The 18,858-nt window shown below is 38.3% G+C and overlaps 1 protein-coding gene across 2 annotated transcripts in view; it reads left to right on the top strand.

Moving 5' to 3' along the window:
• The first annotated feature begins 321 nt into the window (after positions 1-321).
• Positions 322-18,858, top strand: part of LOC126481512 (zinc finger protein on ecdysone puffs-like) — a 40,262-nt gene continuing 21,725 nt past the window's right edge. For both annotated transcript variants that reach the window (XM_050105310.1, XM_050105309.1), the window contains exons 1-2: positions 322-425; positions 18,389-18,676. In XM_050105310.1, the coding sequence (XP_049961267.1) occupies positions 18,389-18,676 (288 nt within the window). In that variant the 5' untranslated portion in view covers positions 322-425. The remainder of the gene's footprint in view (positions 426-18,388; positions 18,677-18,858) is intronic.

The following is an 18,858-nucleotide window of genomic DNA, read 5'->3' as shown; positions in this document are numbered from 1 at the left end:
GTCTCACTAACTTCATCTCAAAATATTCCTTACGACAACTCTTGATGTCGCCCTTCTATTTTTGAAGGTGTATGTATATGCCACCATTTGAAACTGATTGTGGTATGTTTTTTACGTTCCTTTCCGTGACGACCAGAATATAGACCGAGTCGCATTCTGAGAAAGGTCTATGACGGTTATAAAATAAGTTTTACATTACTTTTTTTCAAACGTTATTTAAGAAGCATTTTGGTACTTCGTACGGTAGTAATCTAACAAAGATATTAAACCGTTCTTACGTCGAATTTTCCATTGATCTTTGCTTAAGTCCACGCCAGAGTGGTCAGTCTTCGTTTCCGCTGCCTTTGGAAAGGTCTTTAGCATCGCGTACCCGGCAGGTTGGCTTTGCGGTGCTGATACTGAAAAAGCGAGGAGGTATTTTAAAGGTAAAGATTGCAACTGAACCATTTTAAATTGTGATAATTTTTGTAATGAGTGTGAGGGAAATTTAAATTTCAACTAATTAGCCATGGAAAAGGCCAATTCCGTTGTATGAAAACAGGCGAGGCAATGACGCCACCAGAATGGCGGAGGTATTCATTGGATCTATAACGCAAAATTATGTTTGTTGTATTTTCTGTAAAAATAGTTTTAGGGAGGTTATCGGCGTTATTAAATGTATATTTAAAGTAGATTTTGATGAGTTTTTAGGTTGAAATATAGTCTACTTTAATTTTTTACACTTTTGCCGCCATTTTTGTTCAGTAGCGCTATGATGTCGTGTCTCTTGCCGGAATTATCGACGAGATGTACTATTTCTCTCATTAAAAATTGTTTCGAAGGAATTTGTTACACTTGATTTCATGTACATTTTGATGGATTTCTGAGAGATTCAGTTGCAGTGGGAACTAATTTAGTTACCAGTTAACTATATCCTGCCAGTGGCCTATAAGTGTGGGAGTAAGATTTTTTGTTCTTACGATAGCCTTTTGTTGACCAAACTAACTACACAGAAAACGTATTTACTGCGAAGCTGATGTGGATTGGACATACAGGTTGCATTGTTAGGTCCCACAGCAAAAAAAAAAAAATTGCCACTTCATCGTAACTACAATTCGTGCGTTGAGTTTGGGAAGCTTATTCATAGGGGATCGTGTCAGTGGTCTAGGATTATCGGTACAATACTGTGGAAATATAATAAATCAAAATTATGTGTAGGGCAGGAGTTGGGCGGTGGCCGTTATGAAGAATGTGTAGTTGGGAGTAGCCCCCCACCCCCCCTCCTCCTCTTTCCGTCGTTTAAAAGAGTAGATGAAATTTACCTCGTGTTCTGGTCAGACAAGTATATCGTCTGTGGCACATTTACAGTAGGACTATGGCTACAAATCAGCATTTCACATCTAAGATGTGTTTGTGTGGAGGGGGGGGGGCGGTGGCGGCAGAGTGTTGATTTACACTAAATCACATTACTGGAAGTATATTTTTGTTTAAGGGCTTATAATATGACAGTCATGCAATGCTTCATACTAGTCCATTCGTTTTAAATTGCAAGAACCTAGAGGAAATGTGTAATACAAGTTTACACACAATTTTTATAGTAACTTTCGTACCAAATGAAAACAGATGATTGGCTGGAAGATTGTTGGTGACTTAAAGATGCATTTGAGTGGTGTAATGTGTATCTACCTTTATAATATTTGGCTTTAGTTATTTACCACTTTATTGGAATTGGGCATGTAGGGTACTAAAGCTATTAATGAATGCTAAATTTGGAATGCTGCTTGTGCCAGCAGCCATCAAACAATTTGTTCCTAATACTTTCAATTAACTGACGGAATTGTTAAGTTCCATCCTTGATTTTGATGTAGGCTAAATTGACGTGTGCTGTGCAAAAATTTCTTGTATATTCTGCACAATAAAGCTGTAGTCTCTTCCAGACCACTTTTTCGGAGACGGAAAAGTAACAAAGAAATCTTAAGTTTGGCATGCCACGTATCCTAATCTAATGGAGCTAGCTGCTTTGGGGCATGGTAGTACAACTTTTTGTGCTCAGCACATGAACTATGCAAGTTAAGTTCCAAAAAGAATGCTTTTGGTGTAATCTCAGTTTCAGCTTCTCTGCTATATGGTGAGTGGTAACTTTTCATAATATTGTGAAATTTTTTTCTAATGTCTAAAACCGTTGCTTGTGGCAAACTGTATTGCCACCCTAGGGTCAACGAAAGTGTCAAGCTCCACCCATTGGTTTTGACCCATGACTTAAGGGTGTTGTGAGATGTGGCTTCATGACGGCGCAGAGTTAAGTTTGTGTGTGTTCATAGATGTCGTTTTGTTGCGGTTGGTGGTGTGTTCAGGTTGTTGTATTGGGTTCAATTTGGTATTGCTGTTTGTCCTGCAAGGTATTGGTTTTGACTGTGTTGTGCCAGGAATTTTTCATTGAGTTTCTGTAGTGTCTAAGTTATTGTAGTGCTGTTTGCTGTATGTCTTAGGTTCGTTCGAGCAGTTACCAGAAAGCGCCAGACAACAGGCTGTATTGTGCATGCGCAGCTAAGATGACGTAGGCAGCCTGTGCTTCGTGCTTGCTCTGTTCATACGCTTTTCGTCGTATTTCTGGTGGAATTTTGTGCGTTGCGTGGTGGGGCATCACGTGACCATGTGCAGCGCTGCAGCATGTTGTTCAGCGGACATACTGAGTTGTACTTCGAGCAATTGTTTTATCATATCCCACACAGATAAAGGATGCAAATAAGGAAGCAGTTCTTGGCTAAATATCATTTCAAAATTAGAGACTCCACAGCTCTAAGTACCATAAAATTTTGCTAAGGGGTGACTTTGACAGATTTTTTTAAATTCGTTGTAGCATTTCCAACAGGTTTGCATCTACACAGCACTGCAAAAAGCTAGGATGGAATAAAAATTTCTTGCAAAAAAAAAAAGTTTCTTGTGTAGCTTACACCGGAATAAAGGAGAATAAATTTCAACATTCAAAATGTGAAAAAATTCACATGGTTGTCTGTGAGGCAAAGAAACTGTACAACTGACAGTTTATATTCTACTCTAGGAAGAAATATGAAGCCATCTGGCGAGTCAAAACGATAAAACACAGTATGTGGCCAGTCTAAAATTTAGCATAGAATGGCATTCTATAAATTTTAAGACGTAAGCACAAATTAAGAAATAACTTCAGGCCTAGAGGAAGTACTAGACAAGTGCTTTGTGATCGAAAAACACCGTTTCACAGAAGGCAGATTTGTGAAATTCTGCTACGGCTGTCATTATATTTGAAACAAAGTATTTAGTTCAAAACTATTGACCAAATTTGCCTACTTAGCTTCAAGTCAATGTTTATGTATGTTCGTACGTACATTGCATTACGAGATCTTACAGTGTCATAAAAGGAAAATAATATCAGAGACTACTCCAGCAGTATCAGAATTTCATAAACTATACTAAAATGCTTCATTCCACTCTAATTGCACATTTCTATGTCCAGACGCACTTGGAAGTACCTGATATTCAGCTTTTCATGTGGTTTTTGTGATACCAATTTTCTTGGAGGTCCAGTACTGTATTCTCATGCTTGGTGCTTTATTATGGTATAAAGTCATTCGTCCCAGAAAATGAAAATTTGCACTTTAAAATGAATGAGGTTGAAAGTAGCAGATAGTGCGGAATGAAACACTTAGTTTCAAATAAACTAACTGCCTCAGTGGAAATAAATTAAGAGAAGCAAATTTCTCTGTAAAACAGACAGAAATAGCTTCATTAAGACATTAATGGTTGATCACTTATGACAAGGAAATCATATATCAGAAAATTGAAACTACGAACTTATTTTGGTCTTTCATGGTTATGAGAATGTATATTAATTCACCTGATGGTTCCCAGCCACAGAAATCTGTTTTAAATTCATTTGACGTGAGAGCTGTAAACAGAGACATGGAACACATACACAGGTCACATCGGGAAGGACCCCCCAGTATAACTCAGCTTGCTCTGTGCATGCGCGAATCTGGCAGCTTGGGCGTGCCATTAAAATTTTTCCGTATAGCTTCTGGCTACTTGCTGCTACTGCTCATACAGCAAACAGCCACACTTCAAGGAGCCAGAAGCGGGAGGAAGGCACTGCTCGTATGCGAATTCAGCTATGCGCACGAGCCCGCTGGCAACTGCTCATGAACCTCTTGTGTTCATTTGGTTAATTTAATTTGTGGCTGCTTTCGTTAGGTGTGGATATGACGGGTAAATTGAACAGCACTCGTTGGTGTGCGGAAATGGGGGCAATGCGTTGTCCCTTATAAAATTTTTGCAATTGTATGTGTGTGGCTTTGTGAGATTGTAGCGGCTGACCTAGAGTGCAGTGCCAGAACTTTTTTGTGGTAAGTAGTCGTTCTTTTCAGTGTACCTATGTTTTGTGTGTTAAGGTGGTTTGTGGGGTACTTCTGTGTTGTTTGGTTGGTGGTATCGGTGTTCTGCTATCGTGACTTGCTGTTGACCTATGTAGGTGAAGGGAAGTGTCAGATTCCAATGCACGGTTGTAGCTATGGGTGTTTTCATATTCAGCTGCCGTTGAGCTACATACGTCAAGGGAAGTGTTACATTCCAATTTTGCTTGTCTAGGCATTCGTTTTGTGGTACCAATAATTGTGGCGGTGATGTAATTTTTGGAGGCTTATAATGTGGTATCGACAGTCACAGTTGAGCTGTAGTGACTGATTCCATAAGATATTGTGTTTAGTGGAATTTTGTGTTAATTTATTTTGTATTTTGTGTCGTTTGGTATGGTATTCTGTGTTTGTGTTTAAATTTAGTTATTTCCCCACTCAAAAACCCCCAATTTCCTTTGCTTGTCCCGTTAGTTTGATTATGTATTTGGAGGAAGATGTGTTGGTTTATCTATTTTCATCTATGTTGTCATGTTTACATAGTGTCATTGGAGTCATAGTGAATGGTTGTTTCTGCCATGTTGGTGACGTCATTGGTCAAAGCAGATAGGTGGAATCGGATGCTTATAGTCCCGCCACCCTATTATTGATGCAGCTGGAACTGGAATGACTGCAATTTCTGTTCTGGAATCCAGGCCAATGAAATGATTGAGCAGATCCATGAGGATATATGAAACCATTTTCAGACACACATAAGCAATGTGCTGGAACATTCGCTACAAAGGATAATGTATCATTTGGTACTCCCTAGAACTGAAGTTGCTTCTCACAAATTGACACAAAATGGTGATGCTCTCTAGTACCAAAAACTGTACATCTGTCCTCAAAATGCTCTTCATAAATTTATGTATCTTCAGTTTTTTTGTATATAAATTCAGTGCCGTGCACATTTGCTTTGGGCAATTCCATGTCAAATCAACAATTGCTACAACCTGACACTCAGATTTTTTGAAATTAAGTATGCATATGTTGTCGTTGTCTTCAGTCCTGAGACTGGTTTGATGCAGCTCTCCTTGCTACTCTATCCTGTGCAAGCTTCATCTCCCAGTACCTACTGCAGCCTACATCCTTCTGAATCTGCTTAGTGTATTCATCTCTTGGCCTCTCTCCACGATTTTTACCCTCCACGCTGCCCTCCAGTACTAAATTGGTGATCCCTTGATGCCTCAGAACCCTTATTCTAGTCAAGTTGTGCCACAAACTCCTCTTCTTGCGAATTCTACTCAATACCACCTCATTAGTTATGTGATCTACCCATCTGATCTTCAGCATTCTTCTGTAGCACCACATTTCGAAAGCTTCTATTCTCTTGTCTACACTATTTATCATCCATGTTTCACTTCCATACATGGCTACGCTCCATACAAATACTTTCAGAAACGACTTCCTGACACTTAAATCTATAGTCAATGTTAAGAAATTTCTCTTTTTCAGAAACGCTTTCCTTGCCATTGCCAGTCTACATTTTATATCCTCTCTACTTCGACCATCATAAGTTATTTTGCTCCCCAAATAGCAAAACTCATTTACTAATTTGTCTCATTTCCTAATCTAATTTCCTCAGCATCACCCGAATTAGACTACATTCCATTATCTTGGTTTCTCTTTTGTTGATATTAATCTTACACCTTCCTTTCAAGACACTGTCCATTCTGTTAAACTGCTCTTCCAGGTTCTTTGCTGTCTCTGACAGAATTACAATGTCACTGGCGAACCTCAAAGTTTTTATTTCTTCTCCATGGATTTTAATACCTACTCCAAATTTTTCTTTTGATTCCTTCACTTCTTGCTCAATATACGGATTTAATAATATCAGGGAGAGGCTACAACCCTGTCTCACTCCCTTCCCAACCACTGCTTCCCTTTCATGCCCCTCGACTCTTATAACTGCCACCTGGTTTCTGTACAGATTGTAAATAGCCTTTAACTCCCTGTATTTTATCCCTGCCACCTTCAGAATTTGAGAGATTATACCAGTCAACATTATCAAAAGCTTTCTCTAAGTCTACAAATGCTAGAAACGTAGGTTTGCCTTTTCTTAATCTTTCTTCTACGATAAGTCGTAGGGTCAGTATTGCCTCACGTGTTCCAACATTTGTACAGAATCCAAATTGATCTTCCCTGAGGTCGGCTTCTACCAGTTTTTCCATTCGTCTGTAAAGAATTTGCGTTAGTATTTTGCAGCTGTGACTTATTAAACTGATAGTTCGGTAATTTTCACATATGTCAACACTTGCTTTTGGACTGGCTCTCCCAAGGCTCAGTAGTTTTAATGGAATTTTGTCTACTCCCGGGGCCTTGTTTCGACTTAGGTCTTTCAGTGCTGTGTCAAACTCTACACGCAGTATCATGTCTCCCATTTCATCTTCATCTACATCCTCTTCCATTTCCATAATATTGTCCATCTGAGTTCTTGATATTCATACAAGTGGTTCTCTTTTCTCCAAAGGTCCCTCTAATTTCCCTGTAGGCAGTATCTATCTTACCCCTAGTGATATGCCTCTACATCCTTATATTTGTCCTCTAGCCATCCCTGCTTAGCCATTTTGCACTTCCCTGTCAATCTCATTTTTGAGACGTTTGTATTCCTTTTTTGTCGGCTTCATTTGCTGCATTTTTGTATTTTCTCCTTTCATCAATTAAATTCAGTATCTCTTCTGTTACCCAAGGATTTCTACTAGCCCTCGTCCTTTTACCTACTTGATCCTCTGCTGCCTTCACTATTTCATTCCTCAAAGCTACCCATTCTTCTTCTACTGTATTTCTTTCCCCCATTGCTGTAAATTGTTCCCTTATGCTGTCCCTGAAATTCCGTACAACCTCTGGTTTAGTCAGTTTATCCAGGTCCCATCTCCTTAAATTCCCACCTTTTTGCAGTTTCTTCAGTTTTAATCTACAGTTCATAACCAATAGATTGTGGTCAGTCCAAATCTGCCCCTGGAAATATCTTACAATTCAAAACCTGGTTCCTAAATCTGTCTCACCATTAATGTAATCTATCTGAAACCTTCTAATATCTACAGGGTTCTTCCATGTATACAACCTTCTTTCATGATTCTTGAACCAAGTGTTAGCTATGATGAAGTTATGCTCTGTGCAAAATTCTACCAGACAGCTTCCTCTTTCATTTCTTAGCCCCAATTCATGTTCACCTAAGTTTCCTTGCCTTCCTTTCCCACTGTTGAATTCGTCACTTATGACTACTAAATTTGTCTCCTTTCACTACCTGAATAATTTCTTTTATCTCATCATACATTTCATCAATTTCTTCATCTGCAGAGCTGGTTGGCATATAAGCTTGTACTACTGTAGTAGGCGTGGGCTTCGTGTCTATCTTGGCCACATACTACTGTAGTAGGTGTGGGTGTCGTGTCTATCTTGACCACAATAATGCGTTCACTATGCTGTTTGTAGTAGCTTACCCGCACTCTTATTTTTTTATTCGTTATTAAACCTACTCCTGCATTACCTCTACTTGATTTTGTATTTATAAGCATGTAGTCACCTGACCAAAAGTCTTGTTCCTCCTGCCACCGAACTTCACTAATTCCCACTATATCTAACCTTAACCTATCCCTTTCCCTTTTTAAATTTTCTAACCTACCTGCCCGATTAAGGGATCTGACATTCCCACGCCCAGATCCGTAGAACGCCAGTTTTCTTTCTCCTGATAACGACGTCCTCCTGAGTAGTTCCCTCGCGGAGATCCGAATGTGGGACTATTTTACCTCCGGAATATATTACCCAAGAGGACGCCATCATTTAATCATACAGTAAAGCTGCATGCCCTCGGGAAAAATTACGGCTGTAGTTTCCCCTTGCTTTCAGCCGTTCGCAGTACCACAACAGCAAGGCCGTTTTGGTTAGTGTTACAGTGCCAGATCAATCATCCAGATTGTTGCCCCTGCAACTACTGAAAAGGCTGCTGCCCCTCTTCAGGAACCACGTTTGTCTGGCCTCTCAACACGTACCCTTCCGTTTCGGTTTCACCTACGGTATGGCTATCTGTGTCGTTGAGGCACGCAAGCCTCCCCACCAACAGCAAGGTCCATGGTTCGTGAGGGGGAAGTATGCATATATTTATCATAAACCATGACACAAGTTAATTTTTTCACATTTTTCTGATGGAAAGTTACCGAGTAATGGTCCTTCAAAAATTGAAAAGATGACTAATTTTTTACTCGGGGAACAATGTTGTATTGTTTGAAACTCTTGTTCAAATTAAGCTAGAACAATAAAATTTACTTCATTGGAAAGCTCTTTTAAAGAGCTTTTATATGATACCAATCATCATTAGTTTAATATATATATAAACAAATTGTTAAAAAAGACCGAATATTGAAAGACTGTATTTTTATGATTTTCAAAATATATATGTGAAAGATACACTTTACATCTACATATTCTGCAATTTTCAACTTGGGATGAGCATGGGATCACTATCAAAAGCAATTTTACTTTAAGGGTGGTGCTTTAAAAATTAGTAAAAACTAATTTATTTTAGAAATTAGGCCTACTTCTCAACAGCTTCTGTTGTTGTAAAATGTGGAAATTAAAAATAACTATTTACAAATAGGCATCCTATTAGTGCACTTCTTCATACTTTGAACTAATCAGTCTGTTGCACATCAACATTTCTGCACTGGATAACTTATATGTTTGTCCCGCAGCAGTTTGAGGGTCCACGATTGCCACTACTTCCCTATGCTTATGGAAAGAATGTCTGGATTACTTGGAAATGTAAAAGATGGTGACGGTTGATGTGGATGTAAGAAACTGTGATTTCATCCTTCTACTGACTTTTTTTAAAAAAAAAAAAAAAATACACAGGTTAACCACCACAAGCAACATATCCTTTTGTCTTTGAATGGTATTGTATCACTGTCGGAGACTGTCACCAGTTCAATTTTACTATCATCAGAGTTTGAATACACTTTTGTCCTTGCTAAAAGGAATAAAAGTGTGAAGTTTTGTGTCCCTACAATTTTGCAGCATTTCTCAAATCTCTCCATAAGTTTCATTTCTTCATTTTTGTGATTTTCTTTAGTAGCATAGAAGTTCGTTCCTTCTATGTTATCCTTGGCAAACATATAAAGTTGTTTTGGTGTCATTATTTGATCACTGTATGGCCGTTGCAGACTTGCTAGAGCTGCAAGTCGTTTGACGGTGGCTGAAAAATGCCATTCCTTCATGATGGCACGTTTTTATAATGAGTTGCTGCTCCATCAGAAATAATATATTTTTCTTGGTTTTCTAGTGAATTTGACAGTCAGGAAGTCCATCAATTACGATTGGAACAAATGCACAGCAACGGTGTCATGTGTTAGGCATTCTGATATGATTACAAGACATGTGCTGGAGTTTGTTCCCATCCTTGTAATAAGCAACAATGGGATGAATCATTGCTTGCATGTTTGTCCAGTGATAGCCTTCAACTTCGTCCTGGATGACAAAGGAGTAATTCTCAGAAAAGTCACAGCTTGCTAAGATCTCGCCTTAAAGTTCATTTCTCAGTCTCTTTTGGAATGTTGATTGTTGACTAGCAACAAATGAATGTTGTGTAAGCGATTTTATAAAAAAAAATCAATGAAGTTGTCAGATGATTTTGTGATTGTTTCTAGAAATGTGTGATCAACGGAAACCATTGCTGATAAGTTATATTGTTGTTGTTGTTGTTGTCTTCAGTCCTGAGACTGGTTTGATGCAGCTCTCCATGCTACTCTATCCTGTGCAAGCTTCTTCATCTCCCAGTATCTACTGCAGCCTACATCCTTCTGAATCTGCTTAGTGTATTGATCTCTTGGTCTCCCTCTACGATTTTTACCCTACACACTGCCCTCCAATGCTAAATTTGTGATCCCTTGATGCCTCAAAACATGTCCTACCAACCGATCCCTTCTTCTGGTCAAGTTGTGCCACAAACTTCTCTTCTCCCCAATCCTGTTCAATACCTCCTCATTAGTTACGTGATCTACCCACCTTATCTTCAGCATTCTTCTGTAGCACCACATTTCGGAAGCTTCTATTCTCTTCTTGTCCAAACTATTTATCGTCCATGTTTCACTTCCATACATGGCTACACTCCATACAAATACTTTCAGAAACGACTTCCTGACACTTAAATCTATACTTGATGTTAACAAATTTCTCTTCTTCAGAAACAATTTCCTTGCCATTGCCAGTCTACATTTTATATCCTCTCTACTTCGACCATCATCAGTTATTTTACTCCCTAAATAGCAAAACTCCTTTACTACTTTAAGTGTCTCATTTCCTAATCTAATTCCCTCAGCATCACCCGATTTAATTTGACTCCATACCATTATTCTCGTTTTGCTTTTGTTGATGTTCATCTTATATCCTCCTTTCAAGACGCTATCCATTCCGTTCAACTGCTCTTCCAAGTCCTTTGCTGTCTCTGACAGAATTACAATGTCATCGGCGAACCTCAAAGTTTTTATTTCTTCTCCATGGATTTTAATACCTACTCCGAATTTTTCTTTTGTTTCCTTTACTGCTTGCTCAATATACAGATTGAATAACATCGGGGATAGGCTACAACCCTGTCACACTCCTTTCCCAACCACTGCTTCCCTTTCATGCCCCTCGACTCTTATAACTGCCATCTGGTTTCTGTACAAATTGTAAATAGCCTTTCGCTCCCTGTATTTTACCCCTGCCATCTTCAGAATTTGAAAGAGTATTTTCCAGTTAACGTTGTCAAAAGCGTTCTCTAAGTCTACAAATGCTAGAAACGTAGGTTTGCCTTTTCTTAATCTTTCTTCTAAGATAAGTCATAAGGTTAGTATTGCCTTGCATGTTCCAACATTTCTACGGAATCCAAACTGATCTTCCCCGAGGTCCGCTTCTACCAGTTTTTCCATTCGTCTGTAAAGAATTCGCGTTAGTATTTTGCAGCTGTGACTTATTAAACTGATAGTTCGGTAATTTTCACATCTGTCAACACCTGCTTTCTTTGGGATTGGAATTATTATATTATTCTTGAAGTCTGAGGGTATTTCGCCTGTCTCATACATCTTGCTCACCAGATGGTAGAGTTTTGTCATGACTGGCTCTCCCAAGGCCATCAGTAGTTCTAATGGAATGTTGTCTACTCCCAGGGCCTTGTTTCGACTCAGGTCTTTCAGTGCTCTGTCAAACTCTTCACGAAGTAGCATATCTCCCATTTCATCTTCATCCTCTTCCATTTCCATAATATTGTCCTCAAGTACATCGCCCTTGTATAAACCCCCTCTATACTCCTTCCACCTTTCTGCCTTCCCTTCTTTGCTTAGAACTGGGTTGCCATCTGAGCTCTTGATATTCATACAAGTGGTTCTCTTCTCTCCAAAGGTCTCTTTAATTTTCCTGTAGGCAGTATCTATCTTACCCCTAGTGAGACAAGCCGCTACATCCTTACATTTGTCCTCTAGCCATCCCTGTCTTCAAAGTTTGCGTAAATTACTTTCAAATTACTTAAAACTAGCCTTTTTTGTACTTGTAGTTTTTCTCCATTATCTCTCACAAGTACAAATTCTTTTTTCCCATGCTTATCTCATCAGAATAATAAAAGTTTCTAACAATCAGCAGTAGTTTGATCAAGAGTCTTGCCAGGTTTTGGGTTTGGTGAAGACAAAATTCCCTTGTCCTTCACCAAATATTTTACTCTTCGAGCCATGTAATTTGTTACATTAAATTCATCTGAAGCTTCTTAACACTCCAGCTTTTAGGTAAAATGGTAAGAATTTCCATCTGTTTACTTCGAGATGTACACGCACGAAATTTATCTTCTAGCTGACTGATCATCTCAGATTCTGCATGATCATGTCCCTCTTCTTTTTTGGAAGAAAGCAATAATACCTTTGTTTCAATTGTTGAAGTTAATTCAATTAGTTTTTCCTTAGGATATTTTGCTTCACACAGTCATTTCTCCTTAGTTGGCGATTCACCAACGGACTGCAAAGAAGCATTCAACTTTTCTAAGGCCTCACTTGCTGCAGTGTCTTGTACGTCACTATCACATAAAACCTTTTCATGTTCTTGCTTCACCACAGAATACAGTAGATCATCGTTTTCTATGCTAGATGTACCACAAATTTCTACTCGTGCAATTTTTTTACAGCAGTTGTCACACCCTTTTTGATTTAAAGTTAAGAAAGGTTTTCTTGCTATCATCCATTGTGAAACAGGCTGTAAGTTTTTCTTGTGGTTATTGTGGCCCTTTTCATTACATTGATTACAGCACAAAGATGAAATTTTAGGCATTTTATATTTCTCAAGTTAGCAAACTGATTAAAAAATGTTTTTGAAGTTGAATGCCCCAGCTTTCTATATTCAGTACTACACAATATTACTTCTTTAGTCTCTCACTTCCTGTAAAAAAAATATTTCATTATGTTAATAGTATGAAAACATTAACTGGTTGTAGGCATACAAACTTACATACTCTTATGAGGTTTGTACAAAAGTACCTTTAAGCTAGATTCAAAACACATTTCAGAGTTACACTTAATTTCACTACAGCTGCCTCACAACAAAAGAATGTGTGGGTCACTTTCAACCATAGGTGAAAATTGCTGACAATATTAACCATAGATAAAATACTGAATAGATTGCAGATAGTGACACCAAAGAATCATTTTATATATAATCTTTAAAATGGGAGATAGCTTCCTTTCTTCTTTTTTCCTTGTGGTTTTATAGCTATTAATAAATAGTTAGCACTAAAGTTTAAAAAGCAGTTACTCATTTCAAAAGTAAAATTTGTGGACTATGTAACAAAATCTAACAGTGTAATATTTTCATGTGTAGCAAAATAATAGACATTCACCTACCTGACTGTGATTTTGGAGAATCGTGGTAAACATAAAATTGCTTTTGATAGTGATCCCATGCTCATCCCAAGTTGAAACTTTCAGGATATGTAGATGTAAAAGTGTATCTTTCACGTATATTTTTTAGAGAATTTTAAAAATTCGATAAATTCAACGATGTTGTTCATAAAAACTGTGTGTGTAAAAACTAATATTAAACTAATGATGTTTGGTATGATATAAAAGCTCTTTTAAAAAGAGCTTCCCAATGAAGTAAATTTTATTATTCTAGCTTAATTAGAACACGAGTTGTAAAGAAAACATTGTTCTGAGAGTAAAAAATTTGTCATTTTTCAATTTTTTGAAAGTCCATTACTTTGTAACTTTTTATCAGAAAAATGTGAAAAAATAGAATTGCATTCTGCAGCAATGCCAGAACTTGTGCATGGTTACTCCAACTCACTGAGATCTGATTCTCCAACTGCTGCAGTTTTATTAATAATTGCACCTTCAACTTGATGCATTTTTTGCTTTGCATGTCCTTTTGTACCCCTTGCACAAATTTGAAGTTTTAATGGTGATATTGCAACAGCTATTAAGCTTGCATTTAAATTGTGAGAAACATTAGTTTTGCCATCTTCGTCTGAGGTGAAACATCCATTTGTAAATATTTAATTCTATCAAATTCTTTTCTACAGGATGGGCACATTTTTGGGCTCGTTTAATATCAAATGTGGTTTTCCTGTTTAGCTGGTAAGCTGTTTCCAATGTGCTTGAGTGCAAAAAATTTCGAGCAGTATGATTTTTTCTTGCCAAGAGGGTTGCAGGTTGATCTTAACAAAAATTTGTCTTTTTAGGAGTAAAGCTTCATGATGGAAACACACTAGTGTTTTCGGTGGTGTGTAAACCAGTGTTGTGTAAGCAATTATTGTTCCTTGACAGCTTTCAGTCCTTTTAGGGCACTGTCATTAAATGGCATGGGGATTCCACATTTCTAATAAGTAAATACACATGTTAGGCTCTAATTTGTGAAATAGCCAGACAATAGTTTGACAAAAGACTATGTCCATAATGCCCTTTCCTTACCACTTATGGCTTGTGAAACTATGGGACAGATTTGTTGAGACATGATGTGTTGCTCACTTTGAACTGAGATTATGCCAAAAGCATTGCCTTCTGAACTTAACTTTCCTTGTTTATGTGCTGAGAACATAATGTATCACTATGCATAATGTTGTATCACTATGCACAGAAGCATAGATTAGGATAAGTGGCATACCAAACTTTGATTTCTTTGTTACTTTTCAGTCTCCTAAAATGGGGTAGTTACATAAATGGCTCTAGTAACTCAACCAAGTTATAGGTGAACTGAATCTCTGCAGTTCATGCAGGTCCCTCAGGTACAGACTAAATTTCATGAAAGTGGACATATGCTGAAGGTGTTTGTGGCTTTCCTGTTGTACACCGTTGCTTGTAATGATTCATGCCATGAATTGGGGCAAGGTGATGTAATGAACCAGGGACCACGTGTAGCAAGCCAGTGAGATCTCATTCGTAAATAAAGTTACATGGAATATTGCTCTATTAAGTCAGACTTTAAACATGTCAGTAGAATGTTGAGGAAAATTGGAAATAGGTACATAAGTAGGTTATTGCAGTGATGAACGTCGGGTTATGCTATACATCAGTCCACACGATGTTTCTTTCGTTGTGCGCAATTGCAGATGTGTGGGAATGAAAGGGCGTGCACACAAATTTGTGGAATGTACGCATGTGTGTTCTCGTGTCCACATGCTTCCTCATTGCACAAGCAGTCTATGAATCCACTTTTTTGCTTGGAAGCTTGCATTGGGTTTGTTGTGATGAAGAGGTGACAGAAAGAGAAAACAGGAAAGCGACCAATCAAAGAAGCATTATAACCAACAGTCACTATAAATACAAAATGACATTTTGTCTGCAAACTTCGGGTCACAGAGATTTTTGATTTTTCTCCTTGGGAAACTAGTGATAAGCCTGCTAATAAAATTTTGTTAGCGAGTAACTGGCAACTTGTATACTTTTGGAAGTATTTATTCCCCTTTTCGAAAGGGATTTTAAAGTCTGTTAGATTTGTAGCTTATAATGTTCATTATTTCATTGTTTTATACCTGCAAGAAATGCTCAAGCTTGTCGTTATTAGTGTAATTTGTTCCTATACAATATTGCAGTTTGTCGATTAGCATTACACTGAAGAGCTAAAGGAACTGGTACACCCACCTAATATCTTGTAGCACCCTCGCGAGCACGCAGAAGTGCCACAATATGACGTGTCATGGACTGACTAATGTCGTAGTGCTAGAGGAAATTGACACCATGAATCCTGCAGGGATGTTCATAAATCCACAATAGTACGAGGGGGTGGAGATCTTTTTTGAACAGCACGTTGCAAGGCATCCCAGATATGCTCAAGTGGAAATGTTTGTCCTGGAGCCAGTCTGTAGCAATTTTGGGTGTGTGGGGTGTTGCATTGTCCTGCTGAAATTTCACAAGTCCATCGGAATGCACAATGGATATGGATGAATGCAGGTGATCAGACAGAATGCTTAAGTATGTATTGCCTGTCAGTCATATATAGACAAATCAAGGGTCCTTTATCATTTCCACTGTACATTGTCCACACCATTACAGAGCCTCCACCAGCTTGAACAGTCCCCTGCTGACATGCAGTGTCCATGGATTCATGAGGTTGTCTACATACCTATACTCATCCCTCCGATCGATGCAGTTCAAAATAACTCATCTGGCCAGGCAACATGTTTTCACTCGTCAACAGTAAAGTGTCAGTTGACGGAACGAGGTGAGGCACAAGGCTTTTGTGTCTTGCATTCATCAAGGGTACACGAGTGGGCCTTTGGCTCCGAAAGTCAGTATCGGTTTCGTTGAACGATTTGCACATGGACACTTGTTGATGGGTCAGCATTTAAATCTGCAGCACTTCTGTCACATTGAATGATTCTCTTCAGTCATCATAGGTCCCGTTCATGTGGGATCTTTTTCCAGCTGCAGCAATGTTGGAGATCTGATGTTTCAACAGATTTCTGATATTCATGGTACACTCATGAAATGGTCATATGGGAAAATCCCTACTTCATTGGTATCTCTGAGATGCTGTGTCCCACTGCTTGTGCGCCGACTATAACACCACATTCAGTCTCATTTAAATCTTGATAGCCTGCCGATGACACAACAGCGATTGATCTAATAACTGCACCAGACACTTGTCTTATATAGGTGTTGCCGACTGCAGTGCTATGTTTACATCTCTCTGTATTTGAATATGCATGCCTATACCAGTTTCTTTGGCACTTCAGTGTATAAGTACTGTTCTTACATAATTGTGGCTTGTTCCATATCCATGCAATTCGCCTGCATACTAGATCAATGGGACACGAACAAGTAAATAAATAAAAATAAGTGATTATTCCTGAAACAGAGAACAACTTGAAGGTTATTAGTTGTTGTGAAGGTTAATTTACTTTCACTTTGTCATTTAATCATGAAATATGATATGAAGATTAACATCCTCAGAATCAACAAATTTGATAGTTTGAGATGCCAGAATCTGTTGGAATGGGAGTTTTGTTATGCATCATAAGTGTGCTTCATTTCTGTTTTTGATTGGTTATTGAGGAACTACACATACATCATGACTTCTTTTGTTCAGATGTCAGGCTCCTCAGTTACCTGAATATTTGACCGGTTTCTGTATACACTTTTCATAAATATTTGGCTTATTGTACTGTTTACTTACTTCGGAACTTACGGTATCTTATTCTTTACAGAAATATGATCAGAGACTTTTATGTAATATGTGACACTCAGGGCAACACATGTAGAATTATGCAAAGAATCTTCAGAAGTGGCATTCCATATTACTCTTTTGCCTGTAATCACCTGCTGCTTCCTTTGGAGTCAACAGAATTATTGCATGTAAATCGCTTTTCAGCATAACCCCAACACACTACACAATTAAATTTATATTGGCCCCAGCTGCCTGTTGTCTGCAAAAAGGTGCAGAGATTCCCACCAAAGGTGGCTAGCAGTGCCCTTTATGCACAGCCTCTATTTCCAGGAAATTATGCATGCACAAATGTGGATGCATAGTCGCTGTCGGAAAATTATGCACATGCACAAAGTTGAAAACAAAGGTGTTGTGTGGATGCACCTTTATTACCGTGGCAGTCGTATTTTCATGTTGAGATTTGTAGGCTTTGCCAACTCACAAGGAATTTTTCATGTGCTAATCTAGTATCTGTGTGCAAGACAGGTCAGTCAGCAGAGTTTTCTTTCATTCTTGTGTGTTGGATTTGCAGCTGACAACCAAATTTAGGGTAGAGGAGAATTTGATACTAGTTGTTGGATTTGGTCAGTGACACAATGTTAGTTGCTGCTGTGACCTCATCTTTCGGTTTGTACTTTCAGTTTGGTTGTTAAATGGTGAAAACATTGAATGTGAAAGAAAAAAGCCAGATTTTGATAGCTTGTTCTGTAGCTTAGCTTGTTGGAAAAATAATTGCCACCAATCACCAGATTGGCTGCATCTAATGCATATGAATTGCCAAGGTCAGCATGCAGTGGAGGAGCTGCACTATAACCCACTTTCCAAATTGTTGATCTGTTTCAATGTTTAACAAAAACAGAAAATGGAAAAAGAGAATTTAAGCTACTCTTTTTAAAAAGCTTATTTGTGAATGGTGTTATAGTCTCCATCAACAATCCTTAGTTGGATAGCATAGTTACACATGATCCACCATAGATAAAGTAATGAAAGATGCTATTTTGAAAACAGTTCTGGCCTGCTAGGACAAAATTCTCTTCTTAAAATGCTTTATAGTAAGATCGTTAACACTGCTGGTTAAAGTTCAGTGTTTAGAAAAAGTCCTAAAGGTTACCTCAAAGGAGACGCAAGTTTAACAGTGGAAGGTTCCATTTCGAACTGTTCAGTGCTGTGCACGTTCATTGTAGTTACTTGGCAATCTCTCTCTCTTTCTTAAAAATCATTATCCACACAGAAATGTTTCGCAATTAGCCTGAAATGATTCTTATTTTACATGTACTATGTCAGTCTGTTTAGCATACATATGAACAAAAGCAATGGTTTTGTAATTCCAGATGTCGCAGAATCGTAACTATCGCCGGAATGATAGGCAGTCTTACCAGATGAATGCCCCAGGTGGTGGCTTTGGTGGTAACCGACCATCCCAAATGAATGTAAATCCATGGGAAGGTGGTCTTGTACCTGGGAACCCAAGGGGAGGTGGTGGCTTAGCAGGACTGTTGCCAACTCCAACACAACAATCGAGCCTTGTTTCACAGTTATCTTCAACAGAAGCTCAGCTTGCTATTGCTAGCAATCTGCTCACAACACTTCTTAGACCACAGCAACCAGCACAACCACAGGTATGATATGTATTATTAGTGCCCAGAATTTTATGAATAACCTCAGGTTAACTTCATGTATTCACAAACTTTTCTCTGTAGTTACTGTGCCTAGTAGTGTACGTGAATATTTTTTACAAAATGGAAAAGTTCTTAGTTAGCAGAATTGTTAAGTATTGAGATTGAAATAAATGACAAGTGTT

The sequence above is a fragment of the Schistocerca serialis genome, chromosome 5 (genome assembly GCF_023864345.2).
Source record: "Schistocerca serialis cubense isolate TAMUIC-IGC-003099 chromosome 5, iqSchSeri2.2, whole genome shotgun sequence".
Lineage (NCBI taxonomy): Eukaryota > Metazoa > Arthropoda > Insecta > Orthoptera > Acrididae > Schistocerca > Schistocerca serialis.
Note: the sequence above shows the minus strand (reverse complement) of the source record. Positions and strands in the feature narration are given on the sequence as shown.